The sequence below is a fragment of the Scyliorhinus canicula genome, chromosome 6 (genome assembly GCF_902713615.1).
Source record: "Scyliorhinus canicula chromosome 6, sScyCan1.1, whole genome shotgun sequence".
Taxonomy (NCBI): domain Eukaryota; kingdom Metazoa; phylum Chordata; class Chondrichthyes; order Carcharhiniformes; family Scyliorhinidae; genus Scyliorhinus; species Scyliorhinus canicula.
In genome coordinates this window covers 5,293,932-5,306,684 of record NC_052151.1, presented here as the reverse complement: position 1 = coordinate 5,306,684, position 12,753 = coordinate 5,293,932, and the positions used below count along the sequence as shown (strand labels likewise).

General features: G+C 45.9%; 1 protein-coding gene across 1 annotated transcript in view; it reads left to right on the top strand.

The window, feature by feature from the left end:
• Positions 1 to 12,753, top strand: part of LOC119966918 (delta(14)-sterol reductase LBR-like) — an 81,762-nt gene that overhangs the window by 60,273 nt on the left and 8,736 nt on the right. The window contains 2 exon segments of the mRNA XM_038798876.1: positions 4,352 to 4,546; positions 10,948 to 11,051. Coding sequence (XP_038654804.1) covers positions 4,352 to 4,546; positions 10,948 to 11,051 — 299 coding nt within the window.

The following is a 12,753-nucleotide window of genomic DNA, read 5'->3' as shown; positions in this document are numbered from 1 at the left end:
CGCCTCCAGCCCATGCCCCGTGCCTCTACCGGCCCTCCCTCGTCAGCTGACCATTCCCCCCCCCCCCCCCCCCCCCCCCCCCCGTAACAACACTCTGTAACCCAACCCCTTTGATAAACTGAACATATGCACACCCCGCACTGCGCTTCCGTGAGCTAGAATGCCCAGCTTGCTTGGTGGCCCCCATCCCTGCCGCCGGATAGTCTCCCACCTATTGTTCTCTCTTCTCTCTCTCTCTCTCTCTCTCTCTCTCTTCCCTCCCCCCAAAACACTCATACAAACATACTCCAATTTCAAACAATCCCCACACAATTGCCCGACAGAAAAACAACAAGATCTGAACAAGCACACCTCCATCCTCCAACAGTGCTTAACTCACCCAGCTCTGCTGCTGGTTCCAAATCAATACAGGAGGCATTACAAATAGCTTCCACAAAACAAAAAAAGAGAAACTTTTTTTAAAAAAAGAACAGAGAAACAAAAAAAAACCATGAACGTTGCAGCAAAGTTCTAAAGTTCTCAGTCCACCACCAGTCCTTTCCTTTTCACGAAGTCCAGCGCGTCTCGGGCGACAAAAAATAAAAGTGCTGTTCCTCGTATGTTACCCAGAGACAGGCCGGATACAACAGGCCGAACTTCACCTTTTTCCCGTAACAGCCTCCCCGAACAGGCGCCGGAATGTGGCGACTAGGGACTTTTCACAGTAACTTCATTGAAGCCTACTCGTGACAATAAGCGATTTTCAATTTCAATTTTCTTAAAAAGGATCGACCTAATCTGGTTGAAGCCTGCTCTTCTCCCGGCCGCCTCCACACTCAGGTCTTGGTAGACCCGCAGGATGTTATTGTCCCACTTACAGCTCCGTGTCTGCTTGGCCCACTGTAGAATGCGCTCCTTATCCAAGTACCTGTGGAATCTCACCACCATTGACTTCGGAGGGGTCTCCTGTTTGCGGCTTCTTTGCGAGTTCTTTGTGAGCCCTGTCCATCTCCAAGGGTCGGGAGAATGCCCCATCCCCCAGCATCTTCTCAAACATATCTGTGATGTATGCCCCAGCGTCCGCTCCTTTGGACCCCTCCGGGAGACCTACGATTCTCCAGTTCCGCCGGCGCGACCTATTCTCTAGATCCTCCACCTTCTCGAGGAGCTTCTTCTGCTGGTCTCTCAGCATCCCCACTTCCAACTCCACCGCAGTTTGATGTTCCTCCTGCTCAGCCAGCGCCTTCTCCACCTTCTGGATCGCCCAATCTAAGCTCAAGCCGCTCAATCGACTCTTTTATCGGGTTAACCCGTTTCTTGTTAGAAACTCTTACTGCCTGTTTTTATATTTCCAGCTAACTTTCACTTTAATTTTTCCCTCCTTATTAATCTTTTCATCCTTTGCTGTTCTTTATATTCTGTCTAAACCTTTGTCCTTCTGCCTATCTTTGCATAAATTTCATCCTTTTTCGTTTGATCTTCAATTTTTAAAAATAATTTAAAGTACCCAATTTATGTTCTTCCAATTAAGGGACAATTAGAGTCAGATTTACAGCATGAAAACAGGCCCTTCGGCCCAACGATGCCGCCCAGTTTCTACCACTAAGCTAGTCCCAATTGCCCACATTTGGCACATATTCCTCTCTACCCAGCTTTGCCATATAATTCTCTGAATGCCTTTTAAAAGACAAAATTGTACCCCCTCTACAACTACCTCTGGCATCTCATTCCAGACACTCCCCATCCTCTGTGTGTAAAAAATAATTGCCCCTCTGGACTCTTTTGTATCTCTCCCCTCTCCCCTTAAACCTATGTCCTCTCGTTTTAGACTCCCCAACCTTTGGGAAAAGATGTTGACTATACATTATTTATGTCCCTCATTATTTTATAGACCTCTATTAGATCATCCCCTAAGCTTCCTACACTCCAGGGAAAAAAGTCCCAGCCTATCCAGCCTTTCCTTTTCACTCGAACCATCAAGTCCCAGTGGCATCCTTGTAAATCTTTTCTGCACTCTTTCTAATTTAATAATAACCTTTCTAGAATATGGTGACCAGAACTGTACACAGTATTCAAAGTGTGGCCGTACTAATATCTTGTACAACTTCAGTAAGACGTCTCAACTCCTGTATTCAATATTCTGACCAATAAAACCCAGCCTGCCGAATGTCGTCTTCATCACCCTGTCCACCTGTGACTCCACCTTCAAGGAGCTATGAACATGTACCCTAGATCTCTGTTCTGTAACTCTCTCCAACTCCCTGCCATTAACTGAGCAGGTCCTGCCCCGATTCAGTCTATCAAAATGCAATACCTCACATTTATCTAAATTAAACTCCATCTGCCATGCATCGGCCCACTGGCTCAATTGATCAAGATCCCGTTGTAATCCTAGATAACCTTCTTCACTGTCCACTATGCCACCAATCTTGGTGTCATTTGCAAACTTACTAACCATGCCTCCTAAATTCTCATCCAAATCATTAATGTAAATAACACTCCACCCAGCACTGATCCCTGAGATACACCGTTGGTCACAGGCCTCCAGTTTGACCCTCTTCAGCCACCTTCTGTCTTCTCTAGTCAAGCCAATTTTGGATCCTGTGAGATTTAACCTTATGCAATAACCTACCATGCGGTGCCATGTCAAAGGCCTTGCTAAAGTCTATATAGACTGCACTGCCCTCATCTACCTTCTTGGTTACCCCTTCAAAAAAACTCAATCAAATTTGTAGGACATGATTTTTCCACTCTCAAAGCCATGCTGACTGTCCTTAATCTGTCTGTACCTCTCTAAATGCCTGTAGATCCTGTCTCAGAATACCTTCGAACAACCGCCAAAGATGGGCTCACCGGTCTGTAGTTCCCAGGCTTTTCTCTGCGCCCCTTGAACAAAGGCTTGGGCAATCCACCTATCCTGCATGTCATTGGGTTGTGGGGGTGAGACGCACACAGACACCGGGAGAATGTACAAACTCCACGTGTACAGTGACCCGGGGCCAGATCCTCGGCACCATGATGCAGCTGTGCTAACTACTGCACCACCATACCGTCCATTTTTAATCTTTCTAGTTGACCACGGATGGTATGTCTATCCTTTGAACATTTTGGGAATGTATTTATTCTGTGTATTCTCAAATATCCCCTTAAATGTTTGCCATCTAATCTCTATTGACCTATTTCTTAACCTAATTTGTCAATTCAGTTTCGCCAGCTCTGCCTTTGTGCCCTCGTAAAAGTTTAAACGTAGTCTTGGACTCACTCCTCTATCCCTCAAACTGAATGGAAACTTCAGTCATAGTTATTGTCGCTACTGGCTAGGGGTGCCTTCACTATGAGATCATTCATTGATCCCATCTTTTTTATACAATACCAAGTCTAGTATAGCCTGCTCTCTGATTGGCTCCAGAACATACTGTTGTAAGAAACTATCCTGAAAGCCTTCTGAGCTCCTTATCTAGGCTACTTTTGTCATCTGGAGTATTTACGTTTAAGGAAGGATGTGAGAAGTAGTTCAGAGGTTTACTAGACGAATACCAGTAATGGGAGGATTGTCTTATGAGGAAATGTTGGAAGGCTAGGCTTGTATCCACGGGAGTTTAGAAGAGCAAGAGGTGATTTGATTAAAATCTTTAAGATCCTGAGGGATATTGACCGGCTGGATGTGGAGAGATGTTTCCTCTTATAGGAGAATCCGGAACTTGGGGTTGCTCATTGAAGATGCAAATGAGGCAAAATGTTTTCTTTGAGGGTGGTATGGAACTTTGGAACTCTCTTCCTCAAAAGGCAGTGGAAGCAGAGTTTTTTTTGGATATTTTTAAGGCACAGCAAGATAGATTCTTGATGAGCAATGGTGAAGGGTTATCAGGCTTAGGCCTGAATGTGGGGCTGAGGTTACAATCCGATCAACCCGTTGCAGACTCTTTACATCTTCCTCACAACTTGCCCTCGTCACAACTTCCTCTCCCTCCTACCACAGTTTCTTCACCCATGCCCAATTTTTAAATTCTGGTTCTGCAACCAGACAGAATCTGCTTCTCGATCAGCACTTTGAAAATGCTAACATTAAAGTTTGAAGGAGAAACAAGACTGTCTCAGTCCCATCAGGAAAGTAGTCTATTAAAAATCAAATTTTAGAGAGAAAACTGAAGAAGATTGACCAAATTTATTTTTAAAAAGTTATGTTTTAGTTGTGTCCCTTCATTGCAACTCATTGGGGCAGAGTCTTCCTTTGTGTGAGTGAGAGCCAACCGTAACATAGTAAAGAATATCCCATAAATGGGAACTGGTATTGATATGACTAGTATAGTTTTAATTTCCTTACTGGTGTTCAATTCTGAATTCTCTTGACAGTCTTCAATTTTTCTCCTAGCATTCTATGCATTTCTGCTGTGTGGTGCTGCATTAGCGGCTGCCCTGTACAATGAGGTGAACCTAAGCTATATCCACAATAACCTGTTGCAACTCGCAATCGCTGCAATGGTATTCTCCCTTGTGCTGAGCATTTACCTGTACTTGCGCTCCTGGCGTGTTCCTACTGATGAACTGGCAGCAGGAGGAAATTCTGGTAAGTGACTGTTCATTAATTCCATTCATTCTAATTCCATTTCTCTGCTCTTGCCTACTTTCTTTTTATGTATTTATTCTCGGATACTTAACTAGCTTCCTTTTAAGTGGCACAAAGACAAACTACCACTGATGCTAAAAACACACCACAGGTCTGGAGCATCGGAGTTCTGATGCTAGGTCATCAATCTGAAATTCCTCTCCACAGATGCTGCCAAACCTCCTGAGTATCTCAGCAGTTTTAGCTTTTTACTGATGTGAGCTACTATCTCAAAACCGCTTGGAAGTAAATCAATGTTCTTGTAACACTACAGAAAAAATGTTACTTAATTTTACTCCTAAATGGTCTAACTCTGGTTTTAAGATTATTTCCTCTTCTGGCGCATGCCAGGGGGAGCTGGCCAAAGAAGGTTTATGTCCGAGGGTTGAATTGGTCGATTAAATGGTCATGTGTTTTCACACACTTGAGAAGTTTGTTCTTGCAGAAGAAGCACCTGAAGTTGAGAGATCAAATGAGACTGAGGAAGGGATGGGTGGGGCAGGTGTTCCACTTGGGGTTGGTCATAAAGACGAGGGGGGTGGCAGTGCTGGTCAATAAGAAAGTGGCTTTCAAGGTGGGTAGTATTGTAGCCAACCCTGGGGGAGGGTGGTAGATGTGTGATGTCAGTGGGAAGCTGGAGGGGATGGTGGTGATCCTGGGGACTCTCGATCCTGGTCCGAGAGAATAGTGTATATGTTCCTAACTATACTATCCATTTCTTTTCTCTCCGCCACTTGAATGTCTCTCTCTACCACCGTGCTCTAATCTCTTTGCTCATCCTCCCCCACATTCCCAATCTTATAGCACAGGGAGCAGCATTTTGAACCTGTTGGACAAGAGCTTCGGCTCCTGCAACCCTACCTCCTGGATCCCTCCACCTATCTCACTCATAGTCACACCCTCCTGCCCCTGACCACTGTTACTCCATTAATAATGTTGGTGAACCACAAGCCGTCCCTTATATCGATCAAATGACCACACAACCAGTTAGTTAGTTCAAAAAATGGTTTACTTACATACACAAGAGATATCTCAACATGCAAACACAATATCTACTACGAGTTAAAGTACACCAATCAGCGACAATAACCTATACTTAACTTCAGGGCGACCGGCACTTTGCAAATGGGTAAGGCTTTTATTTGGATTTCACTTGGCTGGTTCGAAGACCGTGTCTCTGCTGGGCTCATCCGTCAGGTAACGATCATTGGTCTTGAACTTAGCTGGCTGTTCCTGCTACGATTGGGTTGGCACAGGCCAGATCTAAAAGAATCAGAACACATGCTGTGTCCTGGGAAAATGGGCCATTAAAATGCAAACGAGCGGGGGTTTCGATCGGGTCTGGTTACTTGTGTTTCAGATACACATAGGCTCTGTATCTGTCTGAGTCCTGGGTTGGCCATAATTCCCATGGTCCTTTGCAGGTGGCCATCTTAGATGGCTACACCACTGGCCGAATTCAAGGTGGTTAATCTAATAGGTGTGACTGCCCCTTGAACACAACGTTCAGGTAACTCTTCCCCTCCCTGATGTGTCGCAGCGTCTGAAGATCAGAGTCCAGCTCATCAACTGAGTTGAAGGTCCTCAACCAACACTTGCGACAGGTGCCAGCTCCCACATCATGCAGGTACAAGACATTTTTAAATCCCCGCTCTGACTCAGCTCCCGCTCTTTTTAAATCTCCATTCTGACTCTCAGCTTCCACTCTTTTTAAATCCCCATTCTGACTCTCAGCTCCCGCTCTTTTTAAATCCCCGCTCTGACTCTCAGCTCCCGCTCTTTTTAAATCCCCATTCTGACTCTCAGCTCCCGCTCTTTTTAAATCTCCACTCTGACTCTCAGCTCCCACTCTTTTTAAATCCCCGCTCTGACTCTCAGCTCCCGATCTTTTTAAATCCCCATTCTGACTCTCAGCTCCCGCTCTTTTTAAATCCCCGCTCTGACTCTCAGCTCCCGCTCTTTTTAAATCCCCATTCTGACTCTCAGCTCCCACTCTTTTTAAATCCCCGCTCTGACTCTCAGCTCCCGATCTTTTTAAATCCCCATTCTGACTCTCAGCTCCCGCTCTTTTTAAATCTCCGCTCTGACTCTCGGCTCCCGCTCTGACTCTCGGCCCCACCACACACACTTTTTAAATCCACTTAAGGACAGTGGGGGGAAATCAAGGACAGTGGGTTGTGCCAGAGGAAATGGCCGATGTATTGAATGAATACTTTGCATCGGTATTCACCAAAGGAAAGGACTTTGTGGACGATGATTATTGGTTAGTGTTTGTGGATAGCTGAACAAGAACAAAGAAAATTACAGCATAGGAACAGGCCCTTCGACCCTCTCAGCCTGCGCAGATCCAAATCCTTTATCTAAACCTGTTGCCTATTTTCCAAGGATCTACTTCTCTCTGTTCCCCACCCGTTCATATATCTGTCCAGTTGCATCTTAAATGATGCTATCGTGCCCGCCTCTACCACCTCTGCTGGCAAAGCGTTCCAGGCACCCACCACCTCTGCGTAAAAAAACTTTCCACGCGCATCTCCCTTAAACTTTTCCCCTCTCACTTTGAAATCGTGACCCCATGTAATTGACACCCACACTCTTGGAAAAAGCTTGTTGCTATCCACCCTGTCCATACCTCTCATAATTTTGTAGACCTCAATCGGGTCCCCCCTCAACCTCCGTCTTTCCAACGAAAACAATCCTAATCTACTCAACCTTTCTTCATAGCTAGCACCCTCCATACCAGGCAGCATCCTGGTGAACCTCCTCTGCACCCTCTCCTAAAGCATCCACATCCTTCTGGTAATGTGGCGACCAGAACTGCACGCAGTATTCCAAATGTGGCCTAACCAAAGCCCTATACAACTATGACCTGCCGACTCTTGTACTCAATACCCCGTCCGATGAAGGCAAGCATGCTGTATGCCTTCTTGCCCACTCGATCGACCTGCGTTGCCACCTTCAGGGTACAATGGACCTGAACTCCCAGATCTCTCTGTACATCAATTTTCCCCAGGACTCTTCCATTGACCATATAGTCCGCTCTTGAATTAGACCTTCCAAAATGCATCACCTCGCATTTGCCTGGATTGAATTCCATCTGCCATTTCTCTGCCCAACTCTCCAATCTATCTGTATTTTGCTGTATTCTCTGACAGTCCGCCTCGCTATCTGCAACTCCACCAATCTTAGTATCATCTGCAAACTTGCTCATCAGACCACCTATACCTTCCTCCAGGTCATTTATGTATATCACAAACAACAGTGGTCCGAGCACGGATCCCTGTGGAACACCACTAGTCACCTTTCTCCATTTTGAGACACTCCCTTCCACCACTACTCTCTGTCTCCTGTTGCCCAGCTAGTTCTTTATCCATCTAGCTAGTACACCCTGAGCCCCATACAACTTCACTTTTTACATCAACCTGCCATGGGAAACTTTATCAAATGCTTTACTGAAGTCCATGTATATGACATCTACAGCCCTTCCCTCATCAATTAACTTTGTCACTTCTTCAAAGAATTCTATTAGGTTCGTAAGACATGACCTTCCCTGCACAAAACCATGCTGCCTATCACTGATAAGTCTATTTTCTTTCAAATGTGAATAGATCCTATCCCTCAGTATCTTCTCCAACAGTTTGCCTACCACTGACGTCAAGCTCACAGGTCTATAATTCCCTGGATTATCCCTCGTACCCTTCTTAAACAAAGAGACAACTTTAGCAATTCTCCAGTCCTCCGGGACTTCACCCGTGTTCAAGGATGCTGCAAAGATATCTGTTAAGGCCCCAGCTATTTCGTCCCTCGCTTCCCTCAGTAACCTGGGATAGATCCCATCCGGTCCTGGGGACTTGTCCACCTGAGTAATGTTCACATCAGAAAGGAGGAGGTATTGGGTGTTTTAAAAGACATGAAGGTAGATAAGTCTCGTGGGCCGGATGGGATTTACCCCAGAATACTGAGGGATGTAAGGGAGAAAATTGCTGGGGCTTTGACTGACATCTTTGTATCCTCATTGGCTATATGAAATGAAATGAAAATTGCTTATTGTCACGAGTAGGCTTCAATGAAGTTTCTGTGAAAAGCCCTAGTCGCCACATTCCGGCGCCTGTCCGGGGAGGCTGGTACGGGAATCGAACCGTGCTGCTGGCCTGCTTGGTCTACTTTAAAAGCCAGCGATTTAGCCCAGTGAATTAAACCAGCCCCTATAGGAGAGATCCCAGAGGACTGAAGAATAACTAATGTGGTACCGCTGTTTAAGAACGGTGGCAGGGATAATCCTCGAAACTATAGGCCGGTGAACGTCGGTAGTGGGTAAATTATTGGAGAGTATTCTCAGGGACAGGATTTATACCCATTTGGAAACAAATGGACTCATAAGCGATAGACAGCATGGTTTTGTGAAGGGGAGCTAGTGCCTCACTAACTTGATCGAGTTTTTTTGATGTGGAGATGCTGGCGTTGGACTGGGGTGGGCACAGTAAGAAATCTTACAACATCAGGTTAAAGTCCAACAGGTTTGTTTCAAACACGAGCTTTCGGAGCGCAGCATTCACCTGATGAAGGAGCTGCGCTCCGAAAGCTCGTGTTTGAAACAAACCTGTTGGACTTTAATCTGGTGTTGTGAGTTTTTTTGAGGAGGCGACAAAGGTGATTGAGGGTGCAGGTGGTGGTCAGGCTCTTCTCTTTTCCCCCATCCCAAGCGCATTTAGTGTGCAGCAGACAGGCTGGATGTTGTTTACATGGACTTCAGTAAAGCCTTTGACAAGATGCCTCATGGCAGACTGGTACAAAAGGTGAAGTCACACAGGATCAGAAGTGAGGTGGTAAAACGGATACAGAACCCGCTCGGTCACAGAAGGCAGAGGGTAGCAGTAGAAGGGTGTTTTTCTGTCTGGAAGCTTGTGTCTAGTGGTGATCCACAGGGATCTGTGTTGGGGCCTCTGTTGTTTGTGGTGTACATGAAAGGATTTGGAGGAAAATGTAGCTGTTCTGATTAGTAAGTTTGCGGTGTTGCAAAGGTTGGTGGAGTGGCAGATAGTGTTGAGGATTGTCAGAGGATACAGCAGGGTGTCCCAGGTGGTGTGGTGCCAGCCTGTCTGCTGCACACTCTTGTGTGCTTGGGACAGGGTGGGGGGGCATGACCGCCACCTGTGCCCAGGTACGACAAAATAATAATGACCCGTTTATTGTCACAAGTATGAAGTTATAGTGAAAAGCCCCTAGTCGCCACATTCCAGCGCCTGTTTGGGTAAACTGGTACAGGAATGGAACCTGTGCTGCAGGTCTTGTTCTGCATCACAAATAAGCTGTGTAGCCCACTGAGCTAAACCAGCCAAAGCTGGCCACCGGGGACAGGGTCGCCCGCCTCTCCTTCACCATGTCCAGGAGGGTCTCGAGCTTGGTATCAGTGAAACTTGGCGCCGCTCTCCTCGCTGCCATCTTGTTGGCTGGGATGGTATGTGTAGGGAGTGGTGTGTGTATATATATAAAACATAGAATTTACAGTGCAGAAGGAGGCCATTCGGCCCATCGAGTCTGCTCCGGCCCTTGGAAAGGGCACCTCACTTAAGCCCCATACCTCCACCCGATCCCAGTAACCCCACCTATACCTTTTTGGACACTAAGGGCAATTTATGATGGCCAATCCACCTAACCTGCACATCTTTGGACTGTGGGAGGAAACCCACGCAGACACGGGGAGAACGTGCAGACTCCACACAGACAGTGACCCAAGCGGAAATCGAACTTGGGACCCTGGAGCTGTGAAGCAACCGTGCTAACCACTATGCTAATGGGACAACAGTTTCTCAACCTCCTGTGTCAATCGCTAAACTGGTGAATCCCGCACTGTTTCTGATTGGAATAGATTGAGTTCTATGTGACGCCTGTGCTAGCGCCTCCACAGTTGCTGAATTGGTCCAGGTGCGATGCTAATTTGCTGTTGTGACAGTTCATGAATTCTGCATCGGCCTCAACACTTAGTCTCAGGAATGGAGAATTCCGCCGAAAATCGTTTGGTTAAAATGTCTGATTTCTTGTCAGAACCTTCAAAACCACTTCTTTATTCTGAGTGGATGACTTTGTATCTTACCCATCCAGTTATCACTATTGAGTCAAAATAGGGATTTGGAGATAAATAGCTGGGAATGTTCAATACTATATCACTGCGCAAGATTCCAAGATATGTTGGTGCTTAATCTTTCTTATTCTGTAGCAGTGTATACTATTCCATTACTCCCTATCATTAAATACTGTCTGATCCTCGCACATATGCTTGTAAGAGTTGCAAAGTTCCCATTTTAATGCAAGTTATTATATAAATAAAGCACAGGTTGCAATTTCTTTAATCTCTTCGTTTGCAGGTAGTTTTGTTTATGACTTCTTTATTGGGCGTGAACTGAATCCTCGTATCAAAAACTTTGATCTGAAGTATTTCTGTGAGCTACGACCAGGCTTGATGGGCTGGGTGAGTTTGAAGTATCTGCTGACTAAAGTAATAAACCACATAGTAGCGATTTGAATACTAATGGTGGCGTAGTTGTTAGCACTGCTGCCTCACAGCGCCAAGGACCCAGGTTCAATCCCGGCCCAGGTCACTGTCTGTGTGGAGTTTGCACATTTCTCCCATGTCTGTGTGGGTCTCACCCCCACAACACAAAGATGTGCAGGGTAGGTGGATTGGCCACGTTAAATTGCCCCTTAATTGGAAAAACTAAATAAATTGAACACTGATTAACATTTGACAATTAACATATGACGCTCTCTGCTTCTTTCCAAATTTCCTTCCACCTGAATACATTGCCCCTGTCCTTATTGCCCTGCTTCCCATCCCATTGCCAAAGCTGAAGGAAATGTGTCTGAACATTTACTGGACGGGCCTGATCCTGGTCAAAGTGCATCCAAGTGCCAAGATTGGGTGGTCTTGAAATGAAATGAAAATCGCTTATTGTCACAAGGAGGCTTCAAATGAAGTTACTGTGAAAAGCCCCTAGTCGCCCCATTCCGGCGCCTGTTTGGGGAGGCCGGTACGGGACTTGAACCGTGCTACTGGCCTGCCTTGGTCTGCTTTCAAAGCCACCGATTTAGCCCAGTGCTAAACCAGCCCCTTGTGCCACTGTTGACAGCTCAGACTGGAATCAGCTGCTAGTAGTGGATAGGGTTCCTCTGCTGTCCTGCAAGCTATTCTGCCACTCCAACTATTTCCAGCTCTCTGAATCTGCGCAGGCTTCATGATCAGCATTCATAAAAATGTAACTAAATTTCTGTTTCAAATTTGAGCTTTAAATATTGTCTTTTTCTGAACAAAAAGGAAATTGTAATATCTCTCTTTAAGTTTGGGGCTTTTAAAGCAGACCAAGCAGGCCAGCAGCACGGTTCAATTCCCGTACCAGCCTCCCCGGACAGGCGCCGGAATCATAGAATTTACAGTGCAGAAGGAGGCCATTTGGCCCATCGAGTCTGCACCGGCTCTTGGAAAGAGCACCCTACCCAAGGTCAACACCTCCCAATAACCCAGTAACCCCACCCAACACTAAGGGCAATTTTGGACACTAAGGGCAATTTATCATGGCTAATCCACCTAACCTGCACATCTTTGGACTGTGGGAGGAAACCGGAGCACCCGGAGGAAAACCACGCACACACGGGGAGAACGTGCAGACTCCGCACAGACAGTGACCCAAGCCGGAATCGAACCTGGGACCCTGGAGCTGTGAAGCCATTGTGCTATCCACAATGCTACCGTGCTGCCCCTAGTCGGAATGTGGCGACTAGGGGCTTTTCACAGTAACTTCATTGAAGCCTACTCGTGACAATAAGCAATTTTCATTTCATTTCAATAGAGAGACAAGACAAAATACTCAATATTACAGTTTCCTTTGAATGAGGCGAAGAAACCGCTCCCAAGGTGCAACTTTGCTTGGTCAGGTTACAAAAAGCTGGTTGCTCCAGATTTATAAAGTGGTTATGAAATCCTTTGCTTGTTAGACCATTCTCCACATTCCAGAATTCCCCCCTTTGCTGATTACATATTGTGACCAAGGGTCACAGCTGATCGCCCATGTTCTGCATTGACACATTGAGATGTGTCAGTCTCAAATCTAATGTATTTTAATCTTTGATATGCTCTTCAGGTGGAAGAGAAACTAAACTAGATTAGCCATATAAAT